This window comes from Neomonachus schauinslandi, chromosome 4, assembly GCF_002201575.2.
Source record: "Neomonachus schauinslandi chromosome 4, ASM220157v2, whole genome shotgun sequence".
NCBI lineage: Eukaryota > Metazoa > Chordata > Mammalia > Carnivora > Phocidae > Neomonachus > Neomonachus schauinslandi.
Genome location: NC_058406.1, coordinates 129,456,319 through 129,476,549, shown reverse-complemented (window position 1 = coordinate 129,476,549; position 20,231 = coordinate 129,456,319). Strand labels below are relative to the sequence as shown.

Genomic DNA, 20,231 nt, shown 5'->3' with positions numbered 1-20,231 from the left:
TTTAGAAATAGGTGGGGAAGTATTTTTTTAGGGGAAAGAGGATACTGTACTTAGTTGTGAAACCATATCCGTGCTAAAAGTGGTGATGAAAATATACTTACCTTGATTATAAAGCTTTAGAAACACTGGGGCAAAAGAGTAGTCGCTTTCTCCTCATTCTTATTCCCCTACCTATTCATGGCACCTTAACCCAGACCCTTTGGTTCTGTTGCTCAGCACTCCTTCATTGCAGAGATCCAGAACCTATTTTCATAGTGTTCTCATCCTTTTATTTGTTGTGTCATTTTCCTTGCTCTTTCATGTGATGGTGGTTAAGCTTTCCAAAGTCTTAAATAACCATTTTTATTGCCTTAAATTGTCTAGCATCTAGGACACCTGACGAGGAGAAAGGGAACAGTGAACCCTGTTCGTTGAAGCCTTGGGGGTAAAGCAGAGGGAAGATAAAGAAGACTGGTAGGCTAGAAGAACACAGCTTACAAAGGAGAGAGAATGGTTTACCATCCAGGGGAACCCAAATTTAGTTTCATTGTATCCAGGAATTTTGACTTTGTAATACTTGTACAATTGCATGGTAAGGGTAATTATGGAAGACCAGAAAAACTATTAATATTGATGCTACTAATACATATTAAGTGAGTAAAAGGGGAGAATTGAATTAAAAACTACGCTAAAACTCCAGCCCCCAGTTACTTTTGTCAAATATTTACCATTTATGCTAGATTGTCTACGTCATATACTATTTAGATACCTGATAACAACAAATTCTGCTTGTATGTTCAGTTTCTGTAGTTGCCCATTAAGCATTGTCATCTACTTATAATTTTAATAAGAGAAAGCATTCCCTTATATTGTCCCTGAAGAAATCTTGGTATCCATGTTATATATTGCCTTTTATATTTTATAGCTTGTTTCGTACTGCTTATTCTTGTAATATGTGTTTTGACCTAGTTTGATGCTATATTAGGTGTCTCACTTTCTAATTAGTTGCAGAACGTTAGTCTGAACATAGTAGCATGCCTTCCTTGTGGTCAGATCTCAGTATTGTGGGATCATTCAGTATTGAGCTTGATTGGAAATCCTTATGTACTCATAAATATAATTTTCATTATTAGAAACAGTTACCTAAGCTCCATCCTCTATTTTGTCATTACTGGTGGCTTTCATTCTCAAATTAGTAGTTTTATGAGAGACACTACATTTGGTACCAAAAGTTAACCAGAGGTTGACTTGCTTAAAACTTCAGGTTGGATGTGGGATATGCTTGCTTAACTCCAAAATTATGATACTGAGCCTAGTTTTCTTAGATCTCACCTGCTCTTTAAAATATGCCATACTGATAGGGAGATGTTTGGAAATTTAGATCCATCTGAGTACTGCTTCTAATGCAGACTCTGAACTTCAGGTGTGATTCACATGCATTAGATCTAAGATCCTTTTCTAAAATTGTGGCTTTTTTTCGTAAAACAGCTTATTCTTTAAAATCTGTAGTTCCATTTTATTGTTTGGTTTATGAATATGTGCAGTTCTCTGGTTGTTAACTGTTTATATGACTAAGTTTGAATTTGAATAAATTACTTTAAAAATAAATATTTTAAAATAAAGAAATTAGCAAAGTTCTTATTTATTCCCTTTGGTTTCAAATTCATCATATTCAGTTGTCTTGTTAAATCTGTTTGAGTTTTATCGGCTACTTGGGATTCCCCCAAAAAAGTTTTTTAATTCTGAAAACAGGTAATCATCTCTTAAGCTTTCAGACCCTGCTTGGCTGCATTAAAATAACTGAAATATCCATTTCCTCTTTTGGATTGTACCATGTGTTAAATAAATGAGGATGGTTAAGAGCATGATCTTGAAGAAGTTCAGCCTTGGTTACTTTCCCCATCACATGCAAAGAACCAGAATTGCAGAGTTTACATCAAAACTGTCTGTGGAAACTGCTTACCAGCCTTTTTACATGAATAAATTGTTGAAAAAAGTTTTTTCTTTTATTTCAGGAATTCATCTCTGGCATGTAAACTCAGCCTTTCCATGTTTAGACAAACTTCTAAAATTCTGTATCTGGCAGGTTAGGCCCTAGGGGTTACCTATAATATGTGCAGCTAATTGAGCCCTCTGTTTGGTTGCTGAAAGTTTCAGGCTGGCTGTATTTGCCCTGCATGCAGCATGTTAAAAAGCCCCAGCTTTTTTTTTTTTTTTTTTTTTGCTTTGCTTTGCTTTCTTTAAGGTTTACGGAGATCTGATTTCTTTTTATTTCAGTCCCCTCAGCCTTCAAAGCTGTTTCTGTCTCGATTTCTGGCTCTCTTCGGTGCTTATCAGTGTCTGCTGCTCCTGCTGGAGGTGGCCTCTTCTGCTTTCCATCCCTTTTCCTCTCGCCTGGTTTCCTTTTGCTTCGTGGTGACTTCTTGGCTCTCAGGCCAAGTGATTTAGTTCATAATCCGTTCTCTCCAAGAGCACTATTGCTTTCCTTCTGCTTTGTGAATTGGCTAGTCAGAGCATGTTGTGATAACCTTTGTATTTTGCTGTCTGTGTATTTTCCTTGATGGTTGCTGATGCATTGATTAATTTTTGCCAAAGAAGGTAACTTGGCAGTTCTTCCTTTTTTGGCACTTTCAGAGCACTATTCTGTGTGACTTTTTAAAAAGGAGACCTTACTGGAAAAGAAATATCCTTTAAAAAATATTTGTGGCCAGGGGATAAGGTCTTGGGCATTGTTTGTATTCTTAAGGAAAATATCCTACTGGTCAAATGGGATTTTGTGGCAGAGTGAATATCCCAAAGCAGATGCATGTTCTGCGAGATTTGTAAACTCCCACTCTAGACATCTATAACACATTGTGGGAATATCAAATGTATAGAATAAACTACATGTTTATAAAAAATAAAATTTACAATAATTGTGGATAGACTCAAAAGTACAGAGCTGCGAGACCATTTAAGCAGTCAGTTCCTTTTGCACAGCAGCCCTTTTTCAGCAAAAAGTGATGAAAAGGATACTAGCACTGATAGATAAAATTGAGATAAATGATAGGCTTCAAACACAGCTGTGTTAAAGTAGGGGCTTGGGTTCTGCAATCAGGAAGGGCAAATAACGTGATATCCCTTATTTTGAGACTTATTTTAGTTTTAAGCTTTATTTTAGCTCTTTCTAGTGGGACTGGAGGGTGCATGACCAAAATTTAAAGAAACAAAAAATATGCAAGTGTGTAAAGTCATTCCTTTGAGGAAAAAAGTTCCTTTTGTCTTCTTGTATTAGCTTCAGCCAAGGAAACAAGTTCCATATGTTAGTAGTATATTTGAAATATTAGAGGACTAATAAGCAGACGCTTAATGACTGAGCCACCCAGGCGCCCCTTGCATTTATATTTTAGCCAGATCTTCAGGTGATGTTTTTTAAGGTTAGGAATTAGTAATTACTACTAAACAACAGAGTAAAATGTTAGATCTTACTGCAGTATAAAATTCACATAAAGATTGGTGGATTAATTTTTATATCAAAATAAGTAATTTTTTATGAAGTAAAATATAAACATCCTTAAATATTAGACTTCTATGTCTTTGTCCTTTGCCCTACTTTGGGCTGTGCTTACAGATGGTTTGGGATGTGTGAATTCACTCTTCTGCCTGTTCAGATGCTTAGGGTAGATATGTTTAAGAAACACTACTGTTGGGATACTTAATGAATTATTAGGGCAAAGGAAGGAATAATAGTTTTATTATCTTTCAAAACAGTGCTGAGGCAAGGTGGAGAAAGGAAAAACTGTTAGAAGAATTGAGTAGAAGAAAAGGCAGAGAAAAACTTGACTCATTCAACCTTTGTTTTTTTGTGTATAAGCACATAGTTACTTGCTGATCAGTACGTAGTTATTTGTACCCATTATAATGGACGAGCCAGTTTAGAGGAGATGGTATATATAACAGTTATTTCCTTTTGCACGTAGCACCTTAGGTGGTAGCATTGTTACAGGTGGAAGGGGGTGTTCCTGTCGCCTGTAATTCATGTTGTCTCAAAATTGAATACTTTTGTATTTGTATATGCAGAGAGCAATGAGTAGAATTTGAAAAAGCATTCTTGATATAGTTTTCTTTACTGGGCCAAAAATGCATGGTAATTTATAAATTTTTAAAGGGAATTTGTGAAAAATAGCTGAAATAAAAAACAGATGACCTGGATTTTTTCCCTGTATGTACCGTTTCCTACAAGCTCATTCACACAGTGAAACCAGTACTTTGTGGATTGATAAGAATAAACAACAAGCAGTTGTTTATCTTGTTTCTGGCACTTATTTTGTTTTTAATTCATTTTTAAAATAATAAGTTCTGTGGAGAATATTTTATTTCTTGGTAATACAGAATATTTGAGTGTTAATGGAATTTTATTCTTTCTTAGGTCATGTTTACTGGTGAAAATATTCCCGTTCATCCTCATGTTTATAGCAATGGTCATATCTGTTTATCCATTCTAACAGAAGACTGGTCCCCAGCGCTCTCAGTCCAGTCAGTTTGTCTTAGCATTATTAGCATGCTTTCCAGCTGCAAAGAAAAGGTAGGACTTCTCAGAATTATTCCAGGTAATATCTCTTTTTTTAGTTTAGGTAGAAAAACTATTATAATACATAATTTATGTGAAGGAAGGATTTAATGCCTTTTATTAAGAAGTTATAGATAGTATGTTTAGTAATAGATTAGAAAATTATTTTGATAATCTTTCATTCAACATAGAAGTCAGACATTGTTTTATATTTCTTAAACAGAAAATTTCTGCAGATGTTCTTAAATAATCTGAATTTTATTTCTGTAACCATGCACAAGGCAAAAGTGTATAAGAAATTCTCATTTCTAGATTTCACAGTGGAAAGTCCCAAGAGCAAGTTTCATAGTTCCCTTCTCCCCTCTGCTGGCTCCCACCCTATCAGCCTCTTTTAGGGAGTTTCCCAGGAACCAGAGCTTTCCTATCATACTGATGATCATGATTAGGTTGAAAGAGGAAGGTTAGATTACCAGTAGAATTTTCAGGACTTTTACTCTAATTCTCCTTTTTAATCCACAGATTCTATGTCTGATGGAAAGGTGAAAATACCAGAAAGAAAAGTCACATGAGTTAAATTTAGGATACCCTCTTAAAGTATCTAAATCCTGTGTGCATTTCTGGCCCTCTTGTCATTTCTGCCTGAGGGGCAGTGTGTAGCACAGTGTTCATGTATTTCTATATTTTAAAGCCTCTTTTCTTCATGAGGGTTTCCTTTTGTATTGGGTCTAAAGGAGAAACAACCTTACCTTACAGATTAGGGATCTGTGGGGTTATTATAGCAGTTTTTCCCCCCTGTTTTCTCGAAATTGAACTATCATTTTTACTATATTAGTATTTAGAGAACTTTAAATTAGTTCTTTTAGGAACTTTAAGTAGTTCATATTTAAATGATAGGTTATCTAGACTCTGAAACACTCTAAGCCACTGTTTGCAAAGTGAGTTTCTTGAAATGTTAGTTTCATAAGAGGTTTCTTGGTGTTAGGTTTAAAAAAACAGGTTTTTTTGTTACAAGAAGCATGGGAAGTAATGGGTTAAATTGTATTTTTTTAATTATGGCATTAAGAGCATTAATATGCAATTTTATATACCATATAAGAAAGAAAAAACTTCTGTCAGTTAAACGATGACAGCATTATTTAAAAGGCATGTATCCCCATTCAGGAATATTAAAATGTGCAGAAAAACGTACATCTTCGAATAGATGAAATAGGGTACACATAATCTAATTGTAGTATGACTTTTTAAGTTTCCTCTTTGCCTGTGGGCTTTTCTGGTTGCATTTTAAGGCTACACTTGAGCTTTTGTTAACCCCAAGGGCTTTGGAAACAAGTCTTACTCATTTATTGCTTCCATATTTTCTCTACCCCCACACTTCCACCCTCAGCACACACATAAATTTTAAATTTTTAGGTCTAGAGTAGAGTAGTTTGTGGTTACAAGGACTTCTGTGCCCTCATTAATGTTTAATGTCTTTAGAAAGGTGAAGTAGTAAGTATAGGATTTTAATAAGAAAAGTTGAGAACACCAGTGATGTGTGCACATAGCTCTTGCATGTGCCTTGTAATGATTAGCACTTTGTTTACATTTAATGTAATGATTTACAATAAATAAATAAATGTAATGATTTAATGTTAAAAACTAGAAAATGATTATATTCTCCATCTCCTTTATCCTTTTCTAATCCTCTCTATCCCCCTCACATTTCTGTTGTCTACTGCTAGTTTTTCCTTCATAGTTAGTATATGCCTAATTATTCCATTTAAATTATTGGTAAGCTATATTACATAATATGAACTAAATTATATTTAACCAAGATAATAATTTGGAAGTAATTCTGGCAGCATTAGTTCTGTGAAATGCGATAAAAATTCAGTAAAAGTTTATTAGGAACCTAGTAGATACTGTTTTCACTGTGCTAAGTACTAGGTTACAGAGATGAAGAGGAAACTTGCTTTGGCACTGAGGGGATCTAGCTCCAAATAAGCTTTAAAAGTCTTCTAACTATTCACCAAAAACTCTTCTTTTAAAACAGGTGAATTTTATTCTCTGGTCAATGTGGTTCTATGAGTTTCACTTTAATATTTGACTTGAATACAAATTTTAATTTTTACTATACATTTGGGAACTTTGATTTAGTCATAATTCTTTCATTCCAATTTTCTTTTTCATGGTCAAGGATGGTTCCCTAAATTGAAGGCCTTTAAATCTATCATGTCAGTAGATTTCAGTAGATTAAAGATAATTTCTGATATTGAGAGGTCTTTCAGTAATCTACCATTTATTCTTAGTGCCCTTATAATATAGATAGTCCAAACTTTCTAGCTTGTATTCAATTCCTAAAACAATTTTGGTAATCCATCTTTTTGTATAGTTACTTTATTTTCTAAGAACCAAATCTCCATGATCACTTAGTCAGTTTGGTTATATTCTTCAGCAAATAGAATGAGTGTGTTTTTCTTCTTTTTTGAAGATTGGTTGGGTTTTTTGGTTTTTTTTTAAGATTGGGTTCTAATCAATATACAGAGAAAATGAATTTATGAAATTATTTGTTGTAGTGGTAGCAATTTATTCCACATGAACACAGATTATGACTTTGCAGGACAAACAGCAACAGATTATCTATTCTTTGAAGTTGTCAGGCATCTAATTTCATGATGCTAATTTTTCAGATATTTTCTCAAACTTTATCAGCAGGGTAATCTTGGAGTAGTTGTTTAACATCTTACACTATACTCTTCCCTTTTGTTAAGTTACTATTAATATTAACTTGTAAGGGCATTATTAGGCTCAACTAAGATCAGAGTTATGTACATGAGTTGTAGAAGTGCCAAGTGGACTGCCTGTTTCCCTACCTGCTGTCTAGGCAGTCCTACTCATCATTGCTCTTTGGTTGGACCTATCTACTAACTTATCTACTAACCTGCACTCAGTAGCTTTAATACAAATTTGACATGTTTCCAGATTTTTGTAGAGAGTCACTTACTTCTTGTGTCTGGTCAATATCCAACAGTTTTCAGGGAAGTTGCCTTCCAAAATCTGTCTTCAGTTTTGTTGGCATCACTATTTCCGCTGAAGCTCCCTTGCAGAGCTGCCATATGTTTCTAATATTGTGCTAGTCTGGGCATATAGACGGTAGAAATGCCAATATAGCTTTTCGCCCTTTTTCCTCTTATATATTGTTTGGAAACTGAATCCTTCGGTCTGTCTTTGGTGATACTTACCTTACAGGAAAACAGTAATTGTGGAGGTTTATAAGTTGCTGTTAGTTTCTCAGACAAACCTAGTTAGATAGACTTTTCTGTTTTTTTAGTTAGTTCACAAAAGTAATTACAAATTATTTCTAGGGAGATAAAATAAATGAAACCAAAATTCCTTAAAACCTAATGCTGCCACTTTGGGTTAATAGTCATTCTCTAGTAATCCCACTGGAACCTAATCCAAATCACACATGCAAACCCCTAGTTTTATGTATGTATGTATGTATGTATGTATTTTTAATTCCCGTGTCAAGGGTCTACTTTTCCTGCAATATATTATTTCAGTTGTGCCACATGGGCATTTATATTGTTTTTAGACTCTTTGTAATAATTCTTCTAAAGCTTTTATTAAAACTATCTTCTTAAATCTTCCATTTTACAACCTCTCTTTTTGGTTTCAGAGACGACCACCAGATAATTCTTTTTATGTTCGAACATGTAACAAGAATCCAAAGAAAACAAAATGGTGGTATCATGGTAAGCAGTTTTATTTTAGAATGATAACTTTTTAGCATTTTGGTTTGAAGGACTATATATCTGTTTGCTTGGGGAAAATAAGGGAATATATAACTGATGTATTTTTGTAATACGGAGAAGAGTCTTTAAAATATTAAGCCATTAAATGGAGACATTGGACTAGATTTTTAATGGGGCACATAAAATCATAGCTACCATACAAGTAAAATCTAAAATTGCTTTAACATTTTGAAACGCTACCATTTTATTACTAAAACAGGGTCCTTAATAATCTTCAGATGAAATTGGAATTAGTTATTGGGAAACCTATTACTTGAATAGAAGTTTTGATGTCTTTTGAAATTACTTAGTTCTGGTACTGTGCTTAGTGGCGGGAGAGGGTTCACATTGTGAGAGATGACCCATTTAATTAAAGAAAGCTCTTCCTGTTCTAATAGTTAGTCCTCAAGAATTTGTGGTTCTCCTGATTGTAGCTATATGAATACAAGTACTCTCACTGATTTTGTTTTATTGGTTTTGTTGGGAGAGTGCTAATAGCTTTATAACTGAAAACTGCAAGCATCTTTTCTAAACTGACCTCACTGCTTCCCTAAAGAGGTGTATTTGAAATGCAAAACAAAATTTTATATTCCTCAATGTACTTTTTGAAGTACGTGAACAAAACCACCCCCTGTGATTTTTTGTATCCATAGGAGCATTTCCTTTATTTTTCTTTTAAAAATGTTAGCCTAATAAATTAGAACTGACAAAGCTAATTAATAGGAATATGGCCTTTCCCCCTTACCTTTCTATCCATTGTGAAACTTGTTAACTGAGTTAATTTGAGTCATTTAAAAACTTTTTAAATTGTAAGAGTTCTATCAGGTGTTGGTAAGTGATGATTAGAATCAATACAATAGCACTATGCTAGCAGTTACAGGTTAGAAAACACAGTGAAAGAATGCCAACGAAAAGATGAATATTCCAGCTAATATTAATGACAACTATAGATGACCTGGAAGAAAAAATGACAAAACTTGTAAGAGCTATGAAAAAATAAATTTATATATAAGATCTGAATATATAGTAAATTGGATGTCACAAAACCAATGAGGAGAAAAATTATTTAGTAAGTAATCCTGCTAGGAAGTTGGTAATCATTTTGGGAAAGAAAAATTTACATTTTTACTTCATATGTAAAATATTTCCTGTGGGTTGAGTTAAGTGTTTTTTTAAGACAACAAGAGAAAAATGTTTTGTTTTTTTTTTAAACTGAGTATCAACTCAGAGGAAGGAAGAATTTCTGAAGTTAAAAGGAATCACAAGAAATTAAATAGTTATATGAAAATTTAAACCTTTTAGAAAACCTTTTAGAAATACCTCAAAGCACGGTCAACATAAGGTTTAAAAATGTGAAAAACAATTATAGCTTATTAAAAATAAAGACAATTTATGAAAATTGCTTAACATAATAAATACAATTAATTAAAAGTGTAGGCCAAAAAGTTTGCAGTAATTACAGATTTAGTATTTTGAAACTATTACTGAATTGGCAGAGTTGAGTAAAATGAGTGCAGTGCCAGAAAAGAGTAAAGGATAAAATAAAATAGTACTTTCATATTTGCTGATGGTATAGCAAGTGCAGCAATATTTAACAAGCTCAAAATTTAAGATCAAGCCTTTTGTCTCAGTTACCAAACTTCTGAGAATCCATCCTAAGAAAATCATCTTTATAACAAGACCTGTTTTATACATGGAATGTTCAGTGGAGCATTATAATATACTCTGTTTCTTATCCCTCCGTGTGCTATTTTCCTGGAATGAATCCTGCACGGGCACACACAAAAGCACCCTGCCTCAAAGAATCCTTCCCCTACACACACCATCTTGGGATATCTTTCACCAAAGTCTTGCTGATTACTTTCTCTTTTAAGGAATCTAATAAACTTGATTACTGTGCCTAGAGCGCTGGTTTTGTTTAGTTTTTAAGAGATCCCTAGGTAATTCTGATGGAGCTTGTCACTTGAGAACTACTGTTTCAGGGATTCTGAGATATAAAAGGACAAGTTTCCATATAAAATGAATTAATAATCAGCCTTAAAGGAATTCTTTCTGAGCACTGAAGGTCTACTAAAACACTTAACAAGATTCTACTTTAAGAAAACGGCCCTTTACTTCAATTTACATTGCTGGCTTCTCATTCTTTTTCATCTTCTTGCCTTTTGGGACCAAAAACCAAACTGCCTCTTCTCTCTGTGCCTTTACAAGGAGCCCTTCTGGGGGAAAAAAAAAAACTTGAGTGTCACAGACCCTTTGGTCTTAGCATAGAAAGTTCCCAGATTCATAAAAAGTTAAGATTAGTCAATCAAGAATATTGACAAACACAACTAAATCAAACATTTTTTAAAGTGTCAAAGGTTTTTTTTGTATTTTTAAAATTTTTATTGTTATGTTAATCACCATACATTACATCATTAGTTGTTTTTTTTTTTTTTTAAGATTTTTTATTTATTTGAGAGAGAGAGAACACATGAGAGGGGGGAGGGTCAGAGGATGAAGCAGACTCCCTGCCGAGCAGGGAGCCCGATGCGGGACTCGATCCAGGGACTCCAGGATCATGACCTGAGCCGAAGGCAGTCGCTTAACCAACTGAGCCACCCAGGCGCCCTACATCATTAGTTTTTGATGTAGTGTTCCATGATTCATTGTTTGTGCATAACACCCAGTACTCCATGCAGAACATGCCCTCTTTAATACCCATCACCAGGCTAACCCATCCTCCCACCCCCTCCCCTCTAGAACCCTCAGTTTGTTTTTCAGAGTTCATCGTCTCTCATGGTTTGTCTCCCCCTCCGATTTCCCCCCCTTCATTCTTCCCCTCCTGCTACAAAGTTCTAAAGACAGTATAGTCATTCTATTTCAGACCCAACTTCACTAATAATAGAAAAATCCTCCATTGTCTTTTCCATAGTGTTTTTAAAGATTTTTTATTTATTTATTTAACAGAGATAGAGAGAGCACAAGTAGGCAGAGCAGCAGACAGAGGGAGAAGGAGAAGCAGGCTCTCCGCCGAGCAGGGAGCCCGATGCGGGGCTCGATCCCAGGACCCTGGGATCATGACCCGATCTGAAGGCAGCCGCTTAACCGACTGAGCCACTCAGGCGCCCCTCCATAGTGTTTTTAAACCACTTGAGTTTTCTAATAAAACCAAAAGAAATTGTCTTAGAGTAATGAATTTTAAAAATACATATATTTTGAAAGTATGACCTTCTTTACCATTCTATCCTGCCCCAATGTTAGACAGTATATTCCTGTTTTTTCCCCCTTCCTACCGCCCTGGTAGGGAAATTTCAGAAAGATTACAATCTTTCAGGCCCTCTAATGCTGCCTTATATAGTTGGAAGGATTTATGAGAAGTCCTTTATCTAAGAATATTCCCAGAATATCTCATTACGTGCTTTTGAATAAGAAATGGAGAAAGGTCACATAGTGAAACTAGAAATATAAAATAAATTCTTTAAAATAAAATACACTTCATATGTTATTTGTCATAGTAGTTTTTATCTGTTAACCAAGAAATTTATACTTTCACGACTAAAGTAAAAAGTCTTTTAATAAACTATTAAATTCTCCACCTTAGCCGAGAAATAAGAAAAGAGAGGCTTTTCAAACTAAATTTAGTCTAGGGTTTGTGTAGGAATTCATTTTATCAATAAACAGATTACAAGTGTCACCCCACCTGCTCACCCCCCCCAATACAAATTAGCCATCTTTAAAAGGATCAGATTCTATTTCAACTAAATTATGACTCTTCTAGTTCAGGTTCTGGTCCCAGGTACAATACATTTTTTTCAATTACATATAATTCTGTTTAAAACATACTCAGTTTATTGACTAACAGTGACAGTTCTTATCTCAATATGTTTCCTACTCATGCTTGAACCCTGACTGTCTGAATCTTTCCCCTCCCCTCCCAGAATCTCTCTTTAATTCAACAGTTTGCTCCATGAGTGACCCTCATGAAATCAAGGACAGGTAATACTAGTTACACTTTGAGATGATAGAGCAGCTGCTCTTTCATAAAGGGGGGTGGGTGTAGACAAGCTTCTTTGAACTTTTCTTTCACCTTTAAAAAACTAAAGCATTTCAGCTGTGTAGCATATATTGTCTTTGCCTTTATACATTTCAGGGTGAGTTAAAAGCAATGTGAAAAATAGCTCACCTTGGCCTTATAGTTGAATTGGGAAAATCTTATCAATCATGCTCACTCATAAAGCAGGACATATCAACTCTGTTTTTGAGCTTTCCAGATGTCAGCCTATGTTTTTCTGTTTAGCTGCTTTAGTTCCAAAAAGATCTTCATTGATTAATCTTGTTCTCCTTATAACACCAAATTACCAAGCATCATCTAATTCTGAAAGGATTATAAGGTCAAATCAGAGTCCTGATGCGACCTGCAGACCTAAACAAAAATATCAGAGACTGAACAAAGTCTTGCATGGAATTGGATGAACTTACTGAAACACTTAACATTTCAGTTTTTAGAAGCTAAGCAGAATTGTAGGCCTCAGGTACAAGCTCCATAGTCCTGTATGGTGCTAACCAACATACTTGGGTCAATGTGGGTCAGAGTGTTTGTCAGTATTTGCAATCAAAGAGGCAAAAGAGGTTTGGGTTTAGAGTCGTAATATCTGTGTGCTTCAGAGTGGGCTTCCTGGATGCAGGATGGATGCACTATTAATGAAAAACAGTAATTTGGCAATTCAGTAGATCTCCTGGTTTTAGAAGAGTAGGATTCTGCTGATACACCAAAATTGAGCTGCCAAATACCAGTGTTGAGTTCTTGGGGAAAAAAACCTCTTTCAACTTAAACTATGTTCCACATTGTTAGTATATCTTGAAAATGTAGGCCGGTCACTGCTACCCTACTGTACTTGTAGTATCATAACTTACTCATTTCTTTTTGCATTTCTTTTGAGCTTCTTCTCTAGCTCCTATTAAAGTGTAAAGAGTTATTGATATGTGAATACATATTCCTTATTGTTACTTACTTGAAGTTTGCTATCAACCTGTTTTCCAGAATTCTTTTATAGTTTCTATTCACTGAAGGATTAAGGTCATATCTGCATTGGAATGCAAATTCTGTGTTGCAAATTTAGCCAGGGGTCCATATGCTTTGAAAAATCAATTAAACAGAATAAGGTTAAAAAAATAAATGAATAAAGGGAACTAACCAAAGTAAGTATTTGAATAGACAACTCATTTCAGCATACAAAGGGGCTGAGGAATTTACCTATAATTCAGGGCTAGAATGGTCCATAGAAAACAAATATATACAGTTTAGTACACAAATGAATGAATGATTGAGCCTCAAAGTTCAAAATCATAAAATAGACATAATTGTTCTTGAAAAAGATAAAAAGTATCTTTTTATGGGATCATAAAAATATTTCAATAAGATAATAGAATCCATTAACAAAATGATCCATCTGTTTCCTGGGATCCAAATTGAACATAAACAACTTAGTTTCGTACATGATTGCTTTCCACAGATGGCAGTACTGATCTGGTTCCTGAAGCATTTTCCTTAAGGTGATAGAGAATTGAGCAGTAAAGCTTAAGACTGTAATTGAGTATTGGCTTCAGAAAACTAGGCTTACAGGAGATAGATTGGCATGATGTTTAGATGTTATGTCCAATAAACTGTTGAGTTTATAAATTTGGGGAGGAGTAGAGGAATATCTCTCTCTCTCTTTTTTTTTTTTTTTTTTTACAAAACTATAGACTACATTCTGGTTCCATTCAGCTGGAACATTTCCTGTAGAATTCTAAGGATTATAAGGTGATAGGAACGTAAAATTGTCTCAGACTAGTATTCACAAACTTTCTTCCTGCCTTATAGCTGTCCATAGAATTACCTATGTTAGTTGTGAACGTTTTTATATTTTCACTACCTTTTAGAATTACAGAATCACTTTCTAAATTCCTAAGTCCAAATTTTACTCAGTCTAACAGTCTTTTCCCTTTATTTCCTTCTGTATAACAATTCTATTGTCTTCTGTGAAATCTTATTAAGTTGGTTCATCAAAAGAAAACTTTAATTCCCTAAACTGTGGAGAGACAAACTTATGTGTAAAGATTTATTTTTGTCTTTCTTGGAAGTGGGATCCCACTTCATATCTATTGACTTACTACTGTGTTCCTTTTCTTCTAGTCTTTAATCTCTGGGAGTATCCAGGGAGGTAGTTTCCAATATAATGTGATGGTTGTGATGTCCATTAAAATGTGATGGTTCTTATACTCTGGGGTAAACTGACCTTCTTCTATAATACAGTTCTCTCTCACTCATATTTCCCGGAAGTCCAGCATGGTAGATGTCATCTCTTTGGAACTGGTTATTTGTATATTACATTTGAGGGTATACTTTTAATAAGGGCTTCTACAGTTTCAGAAAAAAAAAATTAAATGGTTAATCTGAGATTCTTTTTTTCAGGCCTTCATCTTGCTGCATATACTTTAGCCAAGAGGTTAGATATATTGTGTTCTTTGATTTTTTTTTTTTAAAGATTTTATTTATTTATTTGACACAGATAGACACAGCGAGAGAGGGAACACAAGCAGAGGAGTGGGAGAGGGAGAAGCAGGCTCCCGCTGAGCAGGGAGCCCAATGCGGGGCTCAATCCCAGCACCCTGGGATCATGACCTGAGCCGAAGGCAGACGCTTAACGACTGAGCTACCCAGGCGCCCCGATCACATTTTATAAACTTATATTTGTCTTGATCCAAGATGGGTTTACTCTAAAAACTTTTTTTTGTAAACCATCGTGGTATTCAATAATCTTTTTTTCATCTATCTAGGGAACTGTGTTTCTTTTGCTAACAAATGACTTTTTTGCTTCTTAGTGATGGCCTTTTTATTTGGGGGAGAGTTAGCCATGGCTTTAGCTCATACTTGTCTCCATACTTAAGTATTTGCTCATAGATTCTTTGATTATTTACAGCCATGATGGATTTGTAATGTTTAAGTCTGTGTGTCCCTGTGGGTCCAGCTATCAGATAATAGAACTCCATTTTCAAAACTCAGTAAGTTTATTTCTCTAAAGATAGAATATTCAAGGCAGGGAGTATTAGTCCTATTTTTTTTTTTTTTAACATCTAATCCAAGGTAGGGATTGGGCTAGGGGGAATAGCTTTATATGGATTTCTTAATCATTTTGGTGGATTGTGGCACATTCTACAACAGCCTACTATACTGGAAAACTTCCAGAATGAACAACCTGATGGAGATAAATTTATGTTATCACCTATCAAAGATGATATATCTTTGGAGATAAAAGCTTATGGTGGTTAATTAGGTACATGATGTTCAAGTTGAATTTTGTCTCACTTTTCTTATTGTATACATTGTCATGTGGTAGAATACTTAAGGTTTGACCTGTTAGGTAGAATTTAGTGCCATTTCTTAGCTTAGAGGTCTAAGTATGATTAGTTTTAGTTTTTTCAAGGACCCTAGGGTTATAAATTACTCTGTTGGAAGAGTGATGTTTTAAGGAACCTCTTTACATTCTTAAGTGCTCTGCATCCATGACATCCATACCTCCTCTTTATTCCAAGTTCCACAGTAATTTAAGAAACAGATACTTTCATGTGACACTTAGAAGCTATACACTATCTGCTTATTTTCTTCTTAAAGATATTCTTTCTTTAAAGAATTCTAATGATTTAGATATAGATAAGATTTATTTTAAAAATCTAGTATATTTCACCCTTTAGATTTCCATTAAAATATAGAGTGGTGGGGGGGCGCCTGGGTGGCTCAGTCGTTAAGCGTCTGCCTTTGGCTCAGGTCGTGATCCCAGGGTCCTGGGATCGAGCCCCGCATCGGGCTCCCTGCTTGGTGGGAGGCCTGCTTCTCCCTCTCCCACCCCCTCTGCTTGTGTTCCCTCTCTTGCTGTGTCTCTCTCTGTCAAATAAATAAATAAATCTTTAAAAAAAAAATAGAGTGATGGAATATTCTACGAGTTTGCCCAGCATAGAAATCAGATTTACTGGTTTTTAGTTCTCATTGAGTCATTGGAAATGGGGATTTTTTATTAACAGTGTATCAATCCTAACATGGGATAGTTTGTAAAATATTTTGGCCAGTTTTTCAGCAATGCTGTCCTTGAGAGCTTTCACAACTCTTGGGTAGTTGCCACTAGTCTTGCTTCTTTCTAAAGCTGCTTTCTGAGGAGTAACCAGTCCTCAAAATAAATCCTTCAGATATGTCTTGTGAAATAATTTTGTAAAATAAGTTATGAACTCCACAATTATATATCTTACATAATGTGTTGAGGCTACCAGAAGGCATTACTAAATCTGTGGGGTTTTTTTAATGGCCTCATTTGTATGTGTATCTATATTTGCTGAAAAATGTATTTTTAAATGTATTTTCTAAAGAGAAATTAGTAACATTAACTATGTATTAATTGATTTGGTAATTGTACCTCATTTGTGAAGTTATTTCCTTTATAGACTAAAGACACAACTTGCATTATCCTGTGTTAAATACCATGACATTGTTGGTCAGGAGTTTACTTCCTGTCTCATTACAACTTAAAATTGTTGCCCATAAAAGAACTCTTCAAGACTGATAAATCCTGAATATGTGCTAACATATATCAATTTATTAAATAGAACTAACACACTGATGCATCATTTAAGATTTGTGTGAACTATTTCTGTGAAAGAATATAACGTGATTTGTTTGTCACTATGTAATTGAACACAAACTGGACTTTTTATTTGCAAGGATTGGGGGAGGCAAGTCAGACATGTAAACCATGTTCTTCTTGAAATTATTTCTTTGTTAGACTAACATGTGGGTTTTACTTATGCATGCTTGACTTTTTTAATTATCTTTTTTCTCCTTTTCTTAAAGATGATACTTGTTGATGCCACTGTTATCATCCTCCTAGCAGAAGATAGTCCTACTGAGAAAATGAGCACTTTGATCATTCAGTCTTTGAACTTTAACCTTTGACTGGAAGTGACCTATAGGCAATGAAGACTACTTCCTTTTACTGCATTTTTACTTGTGTGCATTCTGGGCGCATGTTGATCGCTGGTTCAGTCCAGGCAACTGACATGCTTTTATTAGTCATACAGTATTAATGCAGGTGTCAGGAAATGTCAATATAATTCCATTTTTTATTTTTATTTTTTTAAGCTTTTGGAAAAGTTCCAGGTCCTCATGTATTGTGCAATAACAATGACTTCCTTGGCGGTTTTGGGACGTTCATTGCCGGCAATGGACGTTTAACAGGAAAAATTTTCATTAACTCCTGCCACCCAATAATTAATGCATGATAGGGCCTGTGAAATGAACTTATTGGTTATAGTGGGATTATAAATAAAGTGAGGGATCCAACATTACTTTGAAAGTCACCCCAACTGTTTATATTTGGATTCTATGCACTGTGATCCTAAGGTTAACAGCATGAATTAACATGCGTCTTTAAAGGACTATAATGAAAGATCATTGCGTATTTATTGAATTGTTTATATCTGCTGTCAAATTGTTTTGACATGGAAGGTTTTCAAGTAACATTGGCAGAGAGGTACAATATTGTTATCCCTATGGTGAAAATAAATTCATTTGTTGTATATAGTTCCTCAATCTCTGAAGTAAAGGTATGAGTAATCTAGGGTATGAATGGTTGAATCAAGGCTTGATTTTGGAAGTAAGAACAATGGCAGTGATGATGAAACTGCTGTAGTCCTTAATTGGGGCTTGTTTGTACAGTAACGATATTTCCAAGTAGATTACACTCTGTTACTTCCTGCTAGCCATCAGCATGAGCCCTACTGCCTAAACACTATTTCATTTATTTATGTTTGGAAAATCCATAAAGAGTTTTCGTTTGCAATTTTGTTTCTTTTGTTATGTTTTAAGTCAAGTTTGAATGTTACAGTACTTCAATTGAAAAGCTTTTGTCAAGTTTTTTCTTGTAATTTTTTCTTTACTTGTAAGTATCATTTTGTCCTTTAATCCTGTACCCTAAAATAAGAAATACATTTTTGACAGAGGCTTAATGTTTTAACAAAAGAGTGTGGACATTTTTATTTTAAATTTAGGCAAAAGTATACTATAGAATGGTATGTTTTCTTATTTGTCTCACACAACCGTACAGTTTTTCCTGGAGGGATTTGTTTTATTTTGTTTTCTTGTTGTTTAAAAGACTTTGCTTACAGCTAGGTAAAATTTTTCTATAGAAAAAAATTGTTGAAACGTCCAATTCTCAGTACCATGTAAGTTAATGATACTGCAACTAGGTTCTCTTTTTAAAAAGCAATTATGTATTTTATAAATTACCTTTTCACATATGCAAAAATCTGTTTCTACTACAATGTTATTTTTACTAATGCCTCTTGTTGCACTCTTTTTGACATATCCTGCAGTGAATAAATATATGAATCAATTTGGGCTTAAAAATAAAAGCCAATTGGCTGAAAGCTTTCAAGTATGTACCCCAGCAAAACATCCAATCAATAATTGGCAAGGAATATTTTCAAAATTGTTTTTAATCTCTGTATAGATGACATTTTGTAGCTTTGTACATGTTGTTAATTAAGGGCATATAATTTTACACTCTAAAAGTATAATTGCTGAACTCAGGGGTGGGTAGACTTCAAAAATATGTCTGCTGTAGAAATAACTTGAAAAAAAAAATTAAAACTATGGCCAGCCACCAAATTGTGGACACTGTTTATACTATAGTTAGCAACTACCACTTTTTAAAATTAAACACATTTTTGTTCTTTCTTGACAAGATACACCTAAGTTTTCATAATAGTCTCTATCAGTCTGATCATTTGGCCTGTTTAAGACAGAAAGTGTTTTTTTGGAATGCTTTGAGCTACTCTTAGTTTTTAACTGCTTTTTAATATGAAAATTGCAGCGGCATATTATATATTTTTCATATTTTACACAACTGCTCTAAACTACTGATTGACTTGATCATTTTCTGGGGTGGGGGTGGGGGATCTTTCCCTGTACTGCTGGTCCTCTTACTAAAATTCTTTTATAAAGAAATGACCTGTGACATTTATTCACCAAAGGAATTAATATACCAGGTCAAAGATTAACAATGCTGTCCTATAGATTAATAGGTCTTATATAGCCTCAGTTGAGTTTTTTAAAATAAAAGAAGCAGTATTTTAACATACCTCTTTCTCTACATAGAGATATACCATAAAATAAAAAGAAGTAGAGGAAAGTAAAGGAAACCAAATAATTTCAGTACATTTTGTGGTTTAAAGAGAAGATAAGATGAAATACCAACCATTCAGAATTTGCAGTAAGATAACACCTTATTCGTTACAGTACTCCCTTGAACTTAGGAATTATTGGAAACTCCTTTGCACTTAGATTTAATTAAGTTAATTTTAAATGTAAGTTACATTATTAAAAGACAATAAGCCGTTTACCTAACTCATTGCTCTAGAGAGGGCATTTAATGGCTTCGTAATAATAAAAAGAATATTTCTCTGTATTGTATTGTTGAACGACAACCAGAATACCAAGAAAATGTACATAGGATTATGCTACTTCCCTCTTCCCTTGCTCTATGGGGCACTATCTGCTGCATAGGACTGCAGAATTATACTTTCATATTTAGACAATATGTACTCTCTATTTATTTATTTATTTATTTATTTTAAGGCCATTCTTCTGGTTTGCCAAATTCTGTTAAGACAGTGATACATTCATTTCCTTCTTTTGCATGCTTAGATCATGAACTTGGTGCCCTTCAAAAAAATACATTACGTCAAGTAGGTATTAATGCCATAGATTTTAAAGAGAAAAATGGTTTTCTTTTTTTTTTAAGATAAATTTTTTAAAATAAATTTTATGGCTGTTCTCTTAAGGAATTTACTATTCACCTTTAAAGGACTTAACTTGTAGTGGATGAATTCCTCCTTTTAGCTAGCAAGGAAATAAAGCTTTT

General features: G+C 34.2%; 1 protein-coding gene across 1 annotated transcript in view; it reads left to right on the top strand.

Moving 5' to 3' along the window:
* The window catches only part of UBE2W (ubiquitin conjugating enzyme E2 W), a 72,243-nt gene extending 52,991 nt beyond the window's left edge, over positions 1-19,252 (top strand). Inside the window, exons 4-6 of the mRNA XM_021688643.2 lie at positions 4,388-4,543; positions 8,187-8,262; positions 17,162-19,252. Of these exons, the coding sequence (XP_021544318.2) occupies positions 4,388-4,543; positions 8,187-8,262; positions 17,162-17,175 (246 nt within the window). The 3' untranslated portion in view covers positions 17,176-19,252. The remainder of the gene's footprint in view (positions 1-4,387; positions 4,544-8,186; positions 8,263-17,161) is intronic.
* The last annotated feature ends 979 nt before the right edge of the window (positions 19,253-20,231 follow it).